The sequence below is a fragment of the Bombina bombina genome, chromosome 6 (assembly GCF_027579735.1).
Source record: "Bombina bombina isolate aBomBom1 chromosome 6, aBomBom1.pri, whole genome shotgun sequence".
NCBI classification, from domain to species: Eukaryota; Metazoa; Chordata; class Amphibia; order Anura; family Bombinatoridae; genus Bombina; species Bombina bombina.
In genome coordinates, this window is record NC_069504.1 from 36,294,662 (window position 1) to 36,314,868 (window position 20,207).

The 20,207-nt window shown below is 39.7% G+C and overlaps 1 protein-coding gene across 3 annotated transcripts in view; it reads right to left on the reverse strand.

Annotated features, from left to right (window-relative positions):
• The window catches only part of LOC128662561 (complement C3), a 568,605-nt gene extending 556,233 nt beyond the window's left edge, over positions 1–12,372 (reverse strand). For all 3 annotated transcript variants that reach the window (XM_053716362.1, XM_053716361.1, XM_053716360.1), the window contains exons 1-3: positions 12,216–12,372; positions 6,885–7,077; positions 900–1,056 (exon numbers count right to left, since the gene is read on the reverse strand). In XM_053716362.1, coding sequence (XP_053572337.1) covers positions 900–1,056; positions 6,885–7,077; positions 12,216–12,280 — 415 coding nt within the window. In that variant the 5' untranslated portion in view covers positions 12,281–12,372. The remainder of the gene's footprint in view (positions 1–899; positions 1,057–6,884; positions 7,078–12,215) is intronic.
• Positions 12,373–20,207: the final 7,835 nt, after the last annotated feature.

Sequence of the window (20,207 nt, forward strand, 5' to 3'; positions counted from 1 at the left end):
TGGGCTAAATAATCAAATGCGAAATATATAAATGAATAAAAGGAAAATAAAGTTATGTAGTGGTTAAGGAAAGGGTAGTTAGGGAAGATGGGAAGTGGGATAGGGGGTTAATGAAAGGGGTAAAAAAGGAAGATGGGGATATGGGGGGGTTAATGCAATGAGAAATAAATGTGAATGTGTTAGTATCAAATAAAAGTGTGTTTGTGTGTATAAACTAATGCGTGTTAACTAATATATGGATGTGTGTGTGTGTTCCTAATATATAATATGAGTCTACAAATAAATTAATGTATTAAACAAAAATCTCCAACTCTCCACTAACAATAACTATCCAAACCACCAAACTCCTACCAGCGCAACTAGCTCCCGTGTCTTTCTCTCTAGAGGCGTTCACAGGTAAAGAGAGCAGGCGCAAAGCGTTCTTCTTATAGACAGAGGTCGGGTTACCATGGCAATGAACTTGTTATGGCGCGCTTTTCATCAAATCCAACATCGGTTGGCAGTGCAAACTTACGTACGGTCAAAAAGAGTGATTGCGCCCAACACGCTATCCTTTTCAATGGAAACCTGGTAATAAAATGGAGTCGTAATTTACTTTTAGCTGTCGGCCGCTTCAGTAGCTTACGACTCCATTTTTAACGGCTCAATGGAAGCGAGCCCTTAGTTTTTAAAAGGCTTTATACTGGATTTGTATATCATTATCTGTCAATATTCTTCTTTATAGTAGTGTCTATTACATGCAGTTATATGAAAATTTGTGCATACTGTCCCCTTTTGACCGCAAGTTGCCTGTAGATACTGATGTATGAAATATATGTGGCCTGTTGTTTGTGTGTATATCTAGATGCTAGTGTGTAAGTTATATGTAGACTGTGTATTAATGTCTGATTGTCAGTTACCATGAGATCCTGGGGTGTAGATACCAAAGTTGCTTTGTATGAAGATGTATCCACTTTGAAATGACACCAGAATGACTTTTTCCAAAGTACACAATGGGGATTTGGCAGTGACATACACATATTGTTCTTGTTCTTGCCGAAAATGTCTAAAGGGAACCTGCAGAGGAGATAGAAATATTGCACAACTGCTAAGTATATGATACTAAAAAAAAGTAAAACTGAGAAGTAATGGGATAAAATATAGAGCTTGATTTCACGACGAAGGGCTAGATTACAAGTGGAATGCTATTTAGCACTTCCACACCACTGGAAATAAACTTTTAGCGCTTGTTACAAGTTAAAAGTAAATTGTTTGTTTGTAAGCGGAACCCGACACACTAACTTTAGAACTTATCGCAACCTTGTTAACTTCTTCTCCCCTCAGACTTCAATGGTGCACTCTTTAAAAAAAAACACAGCGCTCGCACTCTAACCCGACACCACATTAGACCTACAGCGCTAAAGCCAAAGGTAGTTATATAAATAAAATATAGAACTTTATTAAAAATGCTTTTTCAAGTATGAAGGAATGGGCTGCAAAGTGTGTATACATATATACAGTATATACATTTATATATATACATATGTATATGTGTTTATATGTGTATATATGTTTGTATATACATATTTAAATACATAAATACACATGTATATACACATATAAGCACAGATACACACATACACATATTTAGTCATGTATATGTGTGTAGATATACAGTATATATATATATATATATATATATATATATATATATATATATATATATATATATATACCTGTATATATATATATATATATATATATATACACACACATATACACACACAGATTATAGCCCATTCCATTCAAATACCTTGCCATATACCATATACCTTTTAACCCTTATATACAGATAGTGTATATATGAGTGTAACACTTTATTTTAATGATTTATGCTATGTTTCGTGCACATTTTTTTTAACTCTTACACTTTACACTAGGGGCTTCATATATTAATCAGCGCATGCTGCCAAGGAGTCCCATTGTTTCGGGCTCGTCTGAAACAGAAGTTAATAAGCAGTGGCCATATGACCATATGCTCCTTAACCTTTCCACCACCTAAAAGGTGGCTGATTGAATTCATCACGATCCAATATGATCAAAATTATTGACAGCCCCTGCTAGAGGCCGATTGGCTGCCAGTGAGCAGGGGCGGCATTGCACAAGAATTTCTGGTGAAATGACTGTGCAAAGATAAATGTAGACAGCGTGTGCTGTTCCCATTTCTCAATGTCCGCCGACACATGACAAATCATCTATCAAGCTCCGAATGGATGCCCCGTGTTTCTGGCAGGTCTGCAGGCTCGCCAGAAACAGCAGTTATGAAGCAGCAGTCACAAAGACCGCTGCTCCATAACCTGTCCGCCTGCTCTGAGCAGTACGATCGGGTTGATTGACACCCCCCTGCTGGCGGCGAGTCTGCAGGGGGCGGCGTTGCACCAGCAGCTCTTGTGAGCTGCTGGTGCAATGCTGAATACGGAGAGTGTATTGCTCTCCGTATTCAGCAAGGTGTGGCGGACCTGATCCGCACTGTCGGATCAGCTCCGCCAGACTTTGACAAATATAGGCCTAAGTCTCTACTCACACAAACCCAATGCACACTAAGGGGAATATTTATCAAGCTCGCCAGTAACAGAAGTTTTGAAGCAGCGGCGGACAGAAATCAAACCGATCGAATACGACACCCCATGCTAGCAGCCGATTGGCCGCAAATCTGCAGGAGCGGCATTGCACCAGCAGTTCACAAGAACTGCTGGTGCAATGATAAATGCTGACAGCGTATGCATATATCGATGTGCAGCGGACATGATACACTACTTTGTATCATGTCCGCTCGCACATTGTTAAATATGCCCCTAAATTTCTTTGTGCTTCAGCGAACGCATTTATTTTAAACTTGTTATTTGTGCGCAAGTTAGCGCAGGTGCAATATTGGTTATTGCAACCCAAGCTAACAACAGTGCGCCACTTATAATCGAACCCTTAGTATGAGATGATAAACTCTAGAAATGTCAGTAATTTATATGAAAGATCATTATTTAAACATGTTACAAATATTTTTTGTATGCAAAAAAAGAGTTATCGCTGTTTTGTTTTTAAAACAACATGAAGTGCACAATTAGTCCTAGAGAAAGAAGCTCAGAGAACAATCGTTCTATTTAATCACAAAAACATCCATGTTTAAGGTATTTACGTTTTCTTCTTAATGTAAAGTTCCACCATGAAATACTTGTTTCCTCTACACTACATATAACAGTTATTAGACCCATTGGGCTATAGACAATTAGAGGCAGTGATTCCAAGTTCCTGAAGGAATGAATAACTGCTAGAATTACAGTTTGTAAATTTGGAATCTTCTCACAATAAATAAACACACCCCTAATATGGGAAACCAGTGGTAGCCATATAATAGTTATCTGCTGTATACATATCGGTCATCTGCAGACTCTGAGACCCTGACCAAGTGAATAGATTGTCTTAAGGTCTAAGAACATTGATTATATATCTTGGGGCTTTAGTGTTTTGCAAGTTGTTTGCATAAAGTAACCGGGGTCTCTAACCTCAGTCTTCTTTTGTCATAAACAGGAGTCAGACCATAAAAACAAGCATAATTACAGAAGCCATTGTTACGCTTAGGCAAACAAGTCAAGGGTCTTCGCTGACCAGTTCAGAATTAGAATACAGAGTGAAAAGGGTTACATTTAATAAACATAACCTAGGTGTCTTAGGGACCCTAGAGCTCTAAAGCTTCAGCCCAGACATATGGGTGATGCTCTAAATTAAAATAACATGAAATAGGGGGTTCATGAACTCAAGAGATGCTCTTCAGTCTCAGGAGGTGATATTGAGGGTTTTATTTGCATAATTTAGTCAAGTGTCTCCAGGAACTATGGAATAAATTCATGAAATTCAGGGGACCAAAATAAATTTGAAGTAGGGGTTGGGCACAACTGTTTGACATTAAGAAGTAATGGGTATAGGTACAGGTGGTTATGACATCTAATAAACAATAAATAATACATTCCAGATCTTGTTATCACACATTCCCACATCTTATGGCTTTGCTTGTACACACTTTCATAATAATACTTTACCCTTTTGCCCCACAATTGCACGAAGCCTATACATTGAGCTTGGTACCTTCATTCTCACATGTACAGTTCTATTAAAAATCATGTCTTAAAGCAGAAATAGCACATGTATGTTCTCATCTATGCTGTGTTCATTGTTGCAAGGGAATACAGGCTTCCAATGCTTTAATTCCCAGTCAGCCATATTGTCTGGAACTGTTATTCAAATAAATTGGATAATGAATTTTGAATAACAACTCGGATATACTGTATATTTACAGTATATTTGGTCTAAAGGTGAAGACGTAAAGCAATTAAGCTACAATTATATTAAATATCCTCTAGGTTTCCCACTACATAATAACTTTATAGAACAGGACGACAACCTTTGTGAATAATGAATAAAGATCTCCCTCATCACTTAACATTTTACCCTTAATCTAATATGCAAATTATGGTACATTTTTAATACAGTTCTAAGAGACTTTGATAGAATTCCCAGTTTAAGTATAGAAATTGCCAACATTTGCAATTAAATAAAATTCCGGGGACACTTGTTTTTGAACAGTCAAATTAGCAGGTTATGGGAACACTGACCACGCCCAGTAATGTTTACATAACTCCACCCATTTTACTCATAACACCCAATGTAAATTACACACAAATTATAAAATTGTATTCCATTCAATATAATCTATGTTCGTCTAATCTATTGTCCTGCTGTTCCAATGTAAAGTTTAGGAGGCTTCAATGCTACAATATGCAAACAGTTTATTTATGTATAAGTCCAACATGTCTTATACCCCCAGTCTGTGGTTTTCCATGGGAACCCATCCCCAGGTAGATTTTAACATTGTGGTTCAGACTTATAAGACATTTAATTACAGAGGAAGAATTTTGTATTGAATTCTGCTGTGAATGGGGGAGCCAGTGAAGGGACTCATATAGAGGAGCAGCAGATACAGAGACACAGGAAAAGTGGATTAGCCTGGCAGAGGCATTTAGGATGGATGGAAGGAAGAGAGGCAGGAGAGAGGAAGCCCAGTGAGTAGGTTATTGTTAATCAAGTTGGAAAATTACAAGGGAGTGGATTATTTGCTTTGTGGTGTCAGCACTCAGAAACAGAGGAATATTGAAAATGTGCGTAGGTTGTTGCGACAGGATAATGAGATCAATTGGATGTGGAGGATGAAGGACAGGTTGGAGTTACGTGTAACTCCGAGGCAGCGGACTTGGGGTGTTGGGGAGCTAGTGATGCCGCAAACAGTGATAGAGAAGTCAGAAATCGAAGTGGAACTAAAGGGGGGATTAGAAGGAGCTCAGTATTAGACATGTTAATATGTAGTGGTGAGAGGCCATCCAGGAAGAAATGCCAGATAAGCACCCTCTGACATTAGAAAAGACAGAGGGAGAAAGAGCAGGGGTGGAGATGTAGATCTGAGCATCCTCAGCATAGACGTTATATTTGAAGCTATACAGTGGCGTCACTAGGGTTGGTGTCACCCGGTGCGGTAAGTCATGGTGTCACCCCCCCCCAGAAAGCAGACACACACAAAAACACAGGCAAACACACATACAAACACTCAGACACACTTAAAAACATACTCAGATGCACACACAAACACTTGGAAACACACTCAGACACACACACAAAAACACACACACAAAAACACTGAGACACACACAAACTCAGACACACACATACAAAATATGTAAACTGCACTGCATTAATTATGAAGCTCATGCCTAGAGCTGCTCCCTGGCTCAGCAGAACATCAAATGAAAGATAAACAGAGCACTCTAAAATAAATCACTGAAGAAAAGGTTTAGGCGTGCAAACTATGAAAATTCTGCTCTCTGACTCTGTTCCAAGTCTGTCAGTGCACAGCCCTGAGCCGCATGTCACTGAGCAGTGAGCACAGATAGGCAGGCAGGTTTAGGCTAGCAGCGCAACTTTGCAAGCCCCACGGCACACCCACAACATTCATAGTGAAATTGGGCAGGGGAGGAGCAAAGTACAAACAAGCAAAAGCAGCCGGGAAAACTATTTGTTGAAATTGCAGCACTGGCTCAAGGGGCAAAAAAATTGTGTGTCTACAACTTCCCCAGTCCCACTAATGTTCACAAATGCCAGCCTCTAATAAAATAATCTATGCATCTCAACATTGTATTTCTTTGAATTTCAATAAAATTTAAAAAAAAAAAAAAAAAAAAAATTTTTTTTTTTTTTTTTTTTTTTTGGTGTCACCCCCTGGAGGGTGTCACCCGGGTGCGGCCCGCCCCCCCCCGCCCCCCCCTAGTGACGCCACTGAAGCTATAGCAGTTGATAAGTTTACCCAGTAAAGAATTATAAATGGAGAAGAGTAGAGGACCCAGGATAGAGGCCCAGTAGGTTCCCCTATTGACAGAGTCAATGAAGAGGAGGAGTCTCCAGCAAATGACACAGAAACCTGTGAGAAAGATAAGAGTGGTTCCAATAGAGAGCAGTGTCACAAAGACACTGTCTCTGTGATAAAATATCTCATAACCTTTTATCATGTGCAACTTTGGACTTTCCCTGACATTGTGGTATGATGAATCATATTTGGTTCTACCCTATTATGGTTGACTCCTATTAGTTAGTAAGCTCTGTCTCAGCCAATCATTAGTCTTCCTTATTCTCTGACACTAACCCAGTTATATACAGTTATTAAGTTCTTTACCTCTTTATACAACGCAGAACTTGTTTGGTAGCCTTCAAATCATGATAGGTTTCCTCATTTTGCTACATACCTCCGATATTACATGAAAATAAAGTATGCACAACAGACATATTTACATACTCTGTCAACTCACCTTTATTGTGACTGTTCCCATAAATCCATTGTGCTTGTTTAAGGAGACTTTAGCATGAGAAAGGAGAACAGTTTTTCTTGGAAAAGTTTGGATACTGATTTCAGCATCAAAAGAAGAGTTGTGCCCTTGTGCATCTAAAACGATAATCTCATTGTTCTCCACATGGAGTACACTGGGAGTTATTAGAGTACATCTGCCACACAGAGACACAGTTTTTCAGTATGTGTACATAATATATGTGCAGTTCACATTTACATCAGTTAATGAAAGTAAGTGGCCACTCATTCCCCAAAGAGAAATAATCTAATTGGTATTGACTTTAGAAATATAAAACTTCAGAACTTAGTGACATGACAGTCAAAATTAAAGTCATGGCTCAGATAGAGCATACAGTTTATAAAGGGACAGTTTCATGATTCAGATAGGGCATACAATTTTAAACAACTTTCCAATTTACTTTTATTATCAAATTTACTTTGTTCCTTTGGTATTCCTTGTGGAATGCTAAACCTAGGTAGGCTCAAATGCAAAGCCCTTGAAGGCCACCTCTGATCTGAATGCCTTTTAACAGTTTTTCACAGCTAGAGGGTGCTAGTTCATGTATGCCATATAGGTAACATTGTGCTCACGCCTGTGGAGTTACTTATGAGTTAGCACTAACTGCCTAGAATGCAAGTCTGTCAAAAGATCTGAGCTAAGGAGGTAAAAAGTGTATTAATATAACGGTGTTGGTTATGCAAAACTGGGGAATGGGCAATAAAGGGATTATCTATGTTGTTAAACCAAAAAAATCTGGAGTAGATTTTCTCTGTTATGTTGGTATCATTTGTTTAACCTCTTAAGGACATATGACGGAATTGTTCCGTCATAAAACAATTGAGCAAACTGAAAGCTGTGTCCTTAAAGGGTTAAATAGGCTCAGTAGCAGCAATTTTTGACAGACTGAAATAAACTCGAAATATTTATTTGCAGAAAAATAACTAAAATAATTTACATCCATAAATTAGAGGCCACTATAAAAGATAGCAGTGCCTGCACAATATATATATATAAAAAACACCTTATTGTGCAGTCATTTTTATATTGTTTTTATACCATAACAAATTAAATAATGCCACATACAGTAATAAATTAACAAAAATAAGTGCATAGCAGTTAGCAACATCAACTAGGGGTTCTGGGGAAGACAACAGCTGGATTTAAAAGGAAGTTGTTGACCATAGAGAATGCAGAGAGTGCTGACAGTCATGGAAGGTCATAGCAGACCTGGAGGTTTTTTTTTATTAAAGTGAATGTAAATTTTGATGCTAAAGTGCCCGGTTTTTAAAAATTTGATTAAAAACAGGGGCACTTTAATTCATCAAAATTTACATTTCACTCGTTGTGAAAAAAAACTTACCTTTTAATCTTGACAGCCGCTCCAGCTTCCTCCGCCCATCGCAAAAGCCTCTTCCTGGATCTAAAATGAGGAATCCGGCTTCCTCCAATCACGTCGGTGAATCAGACACTGATTCCCCCGGGGGGAAGATGTGATTGGAGGATGACCCATCCATTATTTGCGACGACCGGGGGAAGCTGGAGCTGCTGACAAGTTTAAAAGGTAAGGGTTTTTTTCACAATACGAGTGAAATGTAAATTTTGATGAATTAAAGTGCCCCTGTTTTTAATCGAATTTTTAAAAACCGGGCACTTTAGCATAAAAATTTACATTCACTTTAACTATCATCTTTTCCTTCTCTCTCTCTTTTTCTCCACTTCCTCCCATCGTCATCTCTCTTTTGTACCCTCTGCCTTCTCTCCCAGGCAATGGCCTCTAGTTATTAAGGTCTGGCGGACCTGATCCGACACTGCGGATCAGGTTCGCCAGACCTCGCTGAATACAGCGAGCAATACGCTCGCCATATTCAGCATTGCACCAGCCGCTCACAAGACCTGCTGGTGCAACGCCGCCCCCTGCAGACAGGGGGTGTCAATCAACCTGATCGTAATCGATCGGGTTGATTTCTAGCTATGACTGTCCGCCTGCTCAGAGCTCCGTCTGCTCAGAGCAGGAGGACAGGTTATGGAGCAGCGGTCTTTGTGACCGCTGCTTCGTAACTGCTGTTTCTGGCGAGTCTGAAGACTCGCCAGAAACAGAGACCATCAAGCTCCTTACGGAGCTTGATAACTAGAGGCCAATATCTTCTCTTTACACTCTTTCTCCTCTCATATATCTTCTCTATTTCTTTTTTTCTCTCGACTCTCTCTTAACTCTTTCTTCTCCACTTTTCCTCTCTAATCCCTCTCTCTGCCCCTGTTTACCCTCTCAGAAGTAACAGTCTAATTATTAATGGGATCCCCACAGCTCTAAAGGAATAGACTTTTACAGAACGCCGCTTCTTGCTCTACTGAGCGGGTCTTTTTTTTCCAGAAGCGCATCATGGCGCGGTCAGGGCGTTCTATTAATAGACAGACACGTGCGCTTCTTAAAAAAACACACCCGCTCAATAGAGCAAGGAGCGGTATTCTGTAAAAGTAATTTTCTTAGGTAAATATCTATGCAGCCCTTTGTTTTAGAAAGCTAGCGCTAAACTAATGTTATATAATTCTGCACTATGTGCAGAATTATATAACATTATTTGGTACGTTTACTGGCCCTTTAAATTTCCACTCGCCAATGGCTAGTGGGCGAGTGAAAATTTTGACCACTATATACAGTATCTCACAAAAGTTAGTACACCCCTCACATTTTTGTAAATATTTTATTATATCTTTTCATGTGACAACACTGAAGAAATTACACTTTGCTACAATGTAAAGTAAAAGAATAAAAAACAGAGGCGCCACCATGGCCTAATATCGCCAGTACAGGTAAAATGAGCAGCAATATGAGAATGTGAATACTCACAAACATAAAGCACCCCACTGGTGCTAGTAGAGCAGACTGACACTTCTCAGTGGTTCAGCTGTTTCATCAGGCTATCTAACATAGCCTGATGAAACAGCCCTGAGTAGGCTGAGAAACGCGTCGCTGTGTTAATAAAGACTTTTTATACTTTTATACACTTGCTATTGTGTGTATTTTTTTCACCTCCTGTGATAAATTATATCGTTGATCCTGGTTCCTGTTGAGGATTGCTGTTTTAAGTCTACTGGGCGACGTTTTGGCTCCAGTTTGCTGAGATTGCACCTGCAGGTGCCCACCATCTTGTAAGTGCAAGCAATTGGTATTATTTTCCCCTTGTCCTGATGATATTGGGCCATGTCGTGTTGCTTTTTCCTTTATCCATAGGCACATATACATTGGAGTGTCAGAGGATTCCTGACTGTCTCTGCGCTTTGGATACAGTGTGCTGAACCACTGAGAAGTGTCAGTCTGCTCTATCACCAGTGGGGTGCTTTATGTTTGTGAGTATTCACATTCTCATATTGCTGCTCATTTTACCTGTACTGGCGATATTAGGCCATGGTGGCGCCTCTGTTTTTTATTCTTTTTTAGATTCCATACTACAGGATAGCCATCCTTTGACAGAGTGCAGCCTCAAACATCTGGGAACTGTCATTACCCTGGACTCATAGACTTTCACATTACCATTATTTGGTTTTGAATTGGTTTCAATATTTTTTCCAATCTATGTTTATATTCTAGCAATATATATATATATATAGTTTTTTTACTATTATCATTTTCAGCATTGTGGTTACTTACTTATGTCCACATTTTAGATTTTTTAGGGTTTTATTTATAGTTTTATAATTGTTGCTATTATCATATTTCTAGATTTAGGCCTGTTTTTTTCTGTCGAGACATTACAAGCACTACCATATCACCTATTATATTGGAACTGAGGAAGCGCCCCCTAAGGGTGTGGTGTGTCCACTGAGTATACACCACTCTCTCCATACAATGTAAAGTAGTGAGTGTACAGCCTGTATAGCAGTGTAAATTTGCTGTCCCCTCAAAATAACTCAACACACAGCCATTAATGTCTTAACCGTTGGCAACAAAATTGAGTACACCCCTAAGTGGAAATGTCCAAATCTGGCCCAATTAGCCATTTCCCCCCCCCCCAGGTGTCATGTGACTCGTTAGTGTTACAAGGTCTCAGGTGTGAATGGGGAGCAGGTGTGTTAAATTTGGTGTTATCACTCTCACACTCTCTCACACTGGTCACAGGAAGTTCAACATGGCACCTCATGGCAAAGAACTCTCTGAGGATCTGAAAAAAAGAATGGTTGCTCTACATAAAGATGGCCTAGGCTATAAAAAGATTGCCAAGACCCTGAAACTGAGCTGCAGCACGGTGGGCAAGACCATACAGCGGTTTCACAGGACAGGTTCTACTCAGAACAGGCCTTTCCATGGTCAACCAAAGAAGTTGAGTGCACGTGCTCAGCGTCATATCCAGAGGTTGTCTTTGGGAAATAGACGTATGAGTACTGCCAGCATTGCTGCAGAGGTTGAAGGACGGGGGGGGGGTCAGCCTGTCAGTGCTCAGACCATACGCCGCACACTGCATCAAACAAGTTAAATTCCCACTAGTAATTGGAAAGAAATCATGAACTCTCCATGCCAGGAAAGAAAGAAATTTATCAGGTAAGCATCAATTTTGTTTTTTTTAACACTTAAAGGAACAGTTTACACCAGAATTGTTATTGATTAAAAAGACAGATTATCTTTATTACCCATTCCCCAGTTTTGCATAACCAACACAGTTATATTAATATACTTTTTACCTCTGTGATTACCTTGTATCTAAGCCTCTGCAGACTGTCCCCTTATCTCAGTGCTTTTGACAGACATGCAGTTTAGCCAATCAGGGCAGACTCCTAAATAACTCCAAGGGAGTGAGCACAATGATATCTATATGACACACATGAACTAGTACTGTTTAACTGTGAAAAACTTTCAAAATGCTCTGAGCTAAGAGGCGGTTTTCAACAGTTTAGAAATCAGTTTGAGCCTACCTGGATTTAGCTTTTCAAAAATGCTACAAAGGGAACAAAGCAAATTTAATGATAAAAGTAAATTGTAAAGTTGTTTAAAATTGCATGCCCTATCTGAATCATGAAAGTTTAAATTTTGACTAGACTGTCCCTTTAATAGGTCTAAAAGTACTCAGCCAATTTACTTTTAATTTTCAGCATTTCCAGTCAGAGTGCCTAAACAAATGCCCAATTCCAAAGAATTTTGTTTACACATTCCAAAGTTACAAACACTTGATAAGGAATCAGGGGTTAAACATTGCGCAGTCCAGTGAACGTAAACTAAATCTGCACAGTACAGTCTATTGAGGAGAAAGATAATGTCTGACAGTATAACATGCACTTGCTGAGGTCTCTCATACTTACTGTGGTTGGGAATAGCAGGTGCTGATCAGGAACAGTAGTGCGCAGAGTATGCCGCACTCCATCATGGTCACAGACCGCTGCCTCTAACTATGAAGCTTTATACTGGCCTGGCCTGTACACTAGACCCTTTAGCAAACAAACACACCTAATGTTTATCTGGCCTTGTTTCAGGAATTTGCAACTGTCATTTCCAATCAAACTGCAGTTGTGTAATGACAGCTCAGCAAACAGAGAAGTACGGCCAGAGTAATCCTTTATGGATCTTCTTACACAGTCACAATATAGCACTCATTGGTGGGATAGAAATAAAGGGCGTTAGAGAGGTAATGTACAGACGTAGAGAGATGCTGAGGTTCAACTAGAAACAGAGCATATGGCAGTAGCACTATAAGGGGTGCAGCACCCTCTTTAATTACTGTAGCACCCCCAAATCTTAATAGTGACAGCTGCCCTAAATATGGAAATTAGTCTAGTGCTCTAAATGTCAGAAGTTACAGGGACAGGCATAAATTGTTTAGCAAAAAAGCTCCTTTACCTTTATTTTCTCATTTAAATAGCATTTTTGGCTGCTTAAACCACTATATATATTATTAATTTGAATACTTTAGTATTCTCTATCGAAAGGTTAGGTAAACAAGAAGTAGCAAAAAGCAATCAAGTTCCCTGAGGGGGGGGGAGGTATACAATGTTTCTTCTCAGTTGCTGTCTCTAAAGTCCTGATGGTCAAGAGACAAATCACACACAATCTTCGGGGGCTTTCTTGGGGCTTACACTGTAATGTTGGTATCTCCTTCACACCCATAACCTACATAGTGAGATAAAGAGGTCTTAAGATAAAATTCACATTTCTTAAATGAATTGAGTTACCTCGCAGAACTGACATTACTTCTCACCAAAGCAGAGAGCTTTAGGTCATCGGCTCCAATTATTGGCCATTGTGCATAGACAGAGAGGAGGCATTAATGTATAGAGAAATAGATACAGTGAGGTGCTATTTCTGCAGGCTCAGCCCGTAAATATGAGCATGTTCTTGAGGACAATGGATTGAGCCTTCAATCAGTAAAGTATAAGGAATAATTTCTCATCCATTTTATACTTTGCCCACCAATAAAGTTGTAGGAGTTTTGTTCATCAGCCAGTAAGCTTTAATTTTATAAACCAGTTGTGCACTTATTATTAGTGTTAAAATCATTGTAGACAATGAAAACTCATAGAGCGGCTTCTAAGTGCATCACTCAGTACAGAGATCTGGAAGCCACATCACCACAAGAACTATATGTTGGGAGCTTGATGAAATGCGTAGTATCTATTGTAAAGTTTGTTGGAAAAGGGGTAATGATCTGGGGCTGGTTTTCAGGGTTTGGACTGGGCCCCTTAGTTCCAGTGAAGGGTCATCTTAATGCTACAGGATACAAAGTAATTTTAGACAATTGGGTGCTTTCTACTTTTGGCAACAGTTTGGGAATTCTCTTTCCTGTGCACAAAGCAAGGATACATGGTTTGACAAGTTTGGTGTGGAGGAACTTCAGTGGCCTGAAAATAGCCCCGACCTCAACCTCATTGAACACCTATGGGATGAATTGTAATGCTGATTGTGAGCCAGACCTTCTGGTCCAACATCAGTAACTGACTCAAAAAGCTCTATTGGCTGAATGGGTCCAAATTCCCACAGACTCATACAAAAATCTTGTGTAAAACCTTCCCACAAGAGTTGCGGCTGTTAAAGACACAAAGGAGGTACAACCCCATATTAATGCCCATTGTTTTGGAATAAGATGTTTAACAAGCTCAGTAGGAGCAATACTCAAGTGTACCCATATTTTTGGCCATGTAGTGATGAAAGAAAGAAAGAAATAGACAGATAGATAGATAATAGACCGATAGGCAGACAGAGAGACAGGTAGATAGATGGATAGAGAGCTAGATGATAGATAGATAGATAGATAGATAGATAGATAGATAGATAGATAGATAGATAGATAGATAGATAGATGGGTAGAGAGATAGATATATGATAGACACACAGAGAGACAGATAAATCGATAGATAGATAGATTAAAATATTTATTGTACTTTTGATAAATATGATTATTTACCTATTTAACATTTGAATGCTATTAATCCAAGTGAATCACATCAGGTGTTAAATATGATCAATTTCAACTTGTTACAGATTTGGAATTTTAGCGTGATTTTACTGGTAGTTGGATCTGGAGAATAGTCGCAAAGTACAGTAGTGTGTCACACTTTCTCATATAACTTTACAGCTAAACAGCTTCCTGACAATTAAATGAATAGGGAACTTTTACTTTTGAGTAACTAAATATTTCTGTAAGTAAACAGTACAACATATCTGCCTTAATTACTATGTGATGTTTATGACTTTCAACCTTTTTGGGGGTATATGAAAGGTTTTATATATATTTTTTAAAAATGCATAAAGTTTAAAGGGACAATACACTGCTAGTACAGTAGCAGGGCTACCAGATACTATGCTATTGGTTTTCCTTCTGTGCCTGCAGCTCTAGTCAAAGCTATTCTCTTATTTTAACCATTACAAGTGCTGGTTAGTGACATTCCGCATCTTCACACTGGTTGCCGCCATCTTGGAATTGAAGTATTCTTGTACCCTGTGACAAAAGCAGTGCACATTCACAGATCAGTGAGATTTTTATATTTATTAACCCCTTAGTGACCACAGCACTTTTCCATTTTCTGACCGTTTGGGACCAAGGCTATTTTTACATTTCTGCAGTGTTTGGCTGTAAGTTTCCTCTTACTCATTTACTGTACCCACACATATTATATATCGTTTTTCTCGCCATTAAATGGACTTTCTAAAAATACCATTATTTTCATCATATCTTAAAATTTACTATAAAAAAAAATTATAAAATATCATGAAAAAATGGAAAAAACACACTTTTTCTAACTTTGACCCCCAAAATCTGTTGCACATCTACAACCACCAAAAAACTCCCATGCTAAATAGTTTCTAAATTTTGTCCTGAGTTTAGAAATACCCAATGTTTACATGTTCTATGCTTTTTTTGCAAGTTATAGGGCAATAAATACAAGTAGCACTTTGCTGTATCAAAACCACTTTTTTTCAAAATTAGCGATAGTTACATTGGAACACTGATATCTTTTTACAAACAGCTTGTGCAATTGTGGTACAAATGGTTGTAAATGCTTCTCTGGGATCCCTTTTGTTCAGAAATAGCAGACATATATGGCTTTGGAGTTGCTTTTTGGTAATTAGAAGGCAGCTAAATGCCGCTGCGCACCACACTTGTAATATGCCCAGCAGTGACAGGGTTAATTAGGTAACTTGTAGGGAGCTTGAAGGGTTAATTTTAGCTTTAGTGTAGAGATCAGCCTCCCACCTGACACATCACACCCCATGATTCCTCTCAAACAGCTCTCACCCCTCCCCCACCTCACAATTGTCCCCGCCATCTTAAGTACTGGCAGAAAGTCTGCCAGTACTAAAATAAAAGGCTTTTTTTCATTTATTTTTTTCATTTAAAAAAAATAAATATATTCTGCTGTGTATAATCTATCCTTAGCCCCCAACCTCATTGATCCCCCCCCAAAGAGCTCTCTAAACCTCCCCCCACTATTTCCCACCATTTTGGGTACTGGCAGCTGTCTGCCAGTACCCACTTTGCACTTAAATGTGGGTTTTTTTTTGGTTTTTTTAAATAACCCCTTTTTTCTGTAGTGTAGCTTCCCCCCTGCATACGCTACCCCCTCCCCCTCCTAGATCTATTTTTAGAAATTATTTCCCCCCTCCTCTCCCACCCACAACCGCCACCCATCACCCTGTCCCACCACTTTAAATATGTAAAGCCCGGATCGCGGGCGTGCACGCGCACGCACCAAGTGATCTTTTCTGACTGCTGGCCGGAAGATTGCCAAGCGATTGGCCGCCCACCCGCCTCCCTGTACCTGCTCTCACCCACCAACGATCGGCACCATCGCTGGCCGATGCAGAGAGGGCCACAGAGTTGCCCTCTCTGCATCGGTGTGCCAAAAAATGTATTGCAGTGATGCCTTAATATTGAGGCATCACGACAATACCTTAGAAGCTACTGGAAGCGATCAGGATCACTTCCAGAGCTTCAAACCCCAGAGGACGTGCCAGGCACGTCCTTGGTCGTTAAGTGATCTCCAATGGAGGACGTGCCTGGCACGTCCTTGGTCGTTAAAGGTACAGGAAAACCCCAACATTTTCTTTCATGAGTTGGATAGAAAATATAATTTTAAACAACTTTCCAATTTAGTTCTATTATCAAATTTGCTTCATTATCTTGATATAATTTGCTGAAGGAACAGCATTGCACTACTTGCAGTTAGATAAACACATCTAGTCAGCCAATCACAAAAGACAAATGTGTGCAGCACCAATTAGCAGCAGCTCCCACTAGTGTAGGATATGTGTGTATTCTTTTTCAACAAGGGATAATAAAGAGAACAAAGCAAATTTGAAAATTGAAGTGAATTTAAAAGTGTCTTACAATTACAAGCTCTATCTGAATCGTGCAAGATTAAATTTGTCTTTCATATCCCTTCAAGTAACATTTAAACTGTGTAAAACAAACTGCAAAAATGTAACTTTTCTGCGGTCTATTGTGCAAGTTAATCCAAATTGCAAGGTACAGCTGTCAAAAAGCCAACGTCACTGGTCTGTGAACGTGCACTGCTTCTGTCACAGGATTCAACAATACGTGCGTATCAAGATGGCGGCGCCCAGTATATTAAAGATGCAGAGCTCTACCGACTGGCTTCTGTAATGGCTTAAAAAAGAGAACAGCTCTAAAGAGAGCTTCAAATACAGGCGATAAACAATAGCATAGTGAATAGTAACCATGCCGTTGTACAAAACAGTTTTAATGCGCCTGTAATTGTGAGTTTTGTAGAAATAATGGATAAGCTTTTCTAAAGTATTATATAATGGGAAATGAAAATTAAATAATACTGCTGTTTTAGTTTTTTGCAAACGCTTATGGCAAGGTAATGAATGTAGCGGTAGTTTGGACTTCCACTCGCTTGCTAACCCCACTAGAATTCGGCTTTTTGCGCCTCGGGTAGAGCGCATATTACAAGTTGAAAGAAAAAAGTGTCCACTTGTGTGCTATCCCGACTCGCACACAAAAAGCTGAACTTTGAATATTGCCACTGTGTTAACGTATAATACCCATACTAGCACGCTAACCTGATCTCGTTATATTTCACATTCAATTGTTTTTCACATAGAAGAGTGTGTTCTATTTATTCCTAAATACATATTTCTACATATATCTGATAGTATTTTGTTACAATATATATCTATACCTATATATATTTAAATGATTATATATAAGTATAGCTATATACAGATATATCTAGGAATATCTATTTAAAGATACATAGAACATATTCTGCTACGTGCAGAACATTGGAATGTGAAATATTTACAGTAAATACACAGTATAACACTTTATTAAATATTAATATTGCATAAATATGATTTTACATGTTTTCAGCTACTTGACTGCAAAGGGCTCCAAGTCACTAATATATATTTTTAAATGCTTACAAATGTATCTATGTGTTTATATGTGTATATATGTCTGTAAATACAAAAATACACATATAAATAAATAAATACATATGTACATATATATATATATATATACAGTATATATATTTTCTGTATAAATATATATATACATATACATATTTAGACGTATATTTACATCGTATCATGTCCGCTCGCACTATGCTTTATCATATCATGTCCGCTCGCACTATGCTTTATCGTATCATGCCCGCTCGCACTATGTTTTATCGTATCATGTCTGCTCGCACTATGCTTTAACATATCATGTCCACTCGCACTATGCTTTATCATATCATGTCCGCTCGCACTATGCTTTATCGTATCATGCCCGCTCGACCTATGCCACATCGTATCATGTCCGCTTGCACTATGCCACATCGTATCATGTCCGCTCGCACTATGCCACATCGTATCATGTCCGCTCGCGCTATGCCACATTGTATCATGTCCGCTCGCACTATGCCACATCGTATCATGTCCGCTCGCACTATGCCACATCGTATCATGTCCGCTTGCGCTATGCCACATCGTATCATGTCCGCTCACACTATGCTTTATCGTATCATGCCCGCTCGCACTATGCTTTATTATATCATGTCCGCTCGCACTATGCTTTATCATATCATGTCCGCTCGCACTATGCTTTATCGTATCATGCCCGCTCGCACTATGCCACATCGTATCATGTCCGCTCGCACTATGCTTTATCATATAATCTCTGCTCGCACTATGCTTTATCGTATCATGTCCGCTCACACTATGCCACATTGTATCATGCCCGCTCGCACTATGCTTTATTGTATCATGTCCGCTCGCACTATGCTTTATTGTATCATGTCCGCTCGCACTATGCTTTATCGTATCATGTCCGCTCGCACTATGCTTTATCATATCATGTCCGCTCGCACTATGCTTTATCGTATCATGCCCGCTCGCACTATGCTTTATCGTATCATGTCCGCTCGCACTATGCTTTATCATATCACATCCGCTCGCACAATGCTTCATCGTATCATGTCCGCTCGCACTATGCTTTATCATATCATGTCCGCTCGCACTATGCTTTATTGTATCATGCCCGCTCGCACTATGCTTTATCGTATCATGTCCGCTCGCACTATGCTTTATCGTATCATGCCCGCTCGCACTATGCCACATCGTATCATGCCCACTCGCACTATGCTTTATCATATCACGTCCGCTCGCACTATGCTTTATCATATCACATCCGCTCGCACTATGCTTTATCCTATCATGTCCGCTCGCACTATGCCACATCGTATCATGCCCGCTCACACTATGCATTATCGTATCATGTCCGCTCGCACTATGCTTTATCGTATCATGTCAGATCACACTATGCCACATCGTATCATGCCCGCTCGCACTATGTCACATCGTATCATGCCCGCTCGCACTATGCTTTATCATATAATCTCTGCTCGCACTATGCTTTATCGTATCATGTCCGCTCGCACTATGCTTTATCGTATCATGTCCGCTCACACTATGCTTTATCATATCATGTCCGCTCACACTATGCTTTATCGTATCATGCCCGCTCGCACTATGCTTTATCGTATCATGCCCGCTCGCACTATGCTTTATCATATCATGTCCGCTCGCACTATGCTTTATCATATCACGTCCGCTCGCACTATGCCACATCGTATCATGCCCGCTCGCACTATGCTTCATCGTATCATGTCCGCTCACACTATGCTTTATCATATCATGTCCGCTCGCACTATGCTTTATCATATCATGCCCGCTCGCACAATGCTTTATCGTATCATGTCCGCTCGCACTATGCCACATCGTATCATACCCGCTCGCACTATGCCACATCGTATCATGCCCGCTCGCACTATGCCACATCGTATCATGCCCGCTCGCACTATGCTTTATCATATCATGTCCGCTCGCACTATGATTTATCGTATCATGTCCGCTCGCACTATGCTTTATCGTATCATGTACGCTCGCACTATGCCACAACGTATCATGCTCACTTGCACTATGCTTTATCGTATCATGCCTTCTCGCACTATGCTTTATCGTATCATGCCCGCTCACACTATGCCACATCGTATCATGCCCGCTCGCACTATGCCACATCGTATCATGCCCGCACGCACTATGCCACATCGTATCATGTCCGCTTGCACTATGCTTTATTGTATCATGTCCGCTCGCACTATGCTTTATCGTATCATGTCCGCTCACACTATGCTTTATCATATCATGTCCGCTCGCACTATGCTTTATCGTATCATGCCCGCTCGCACTATGCTTTATAGTATCATGTCCGCTCGCACTATGCTTTATCAAATCATGTCCGCTCGCACTATGCTTTATCGTATCATGCCCACTCACACTATGCCACA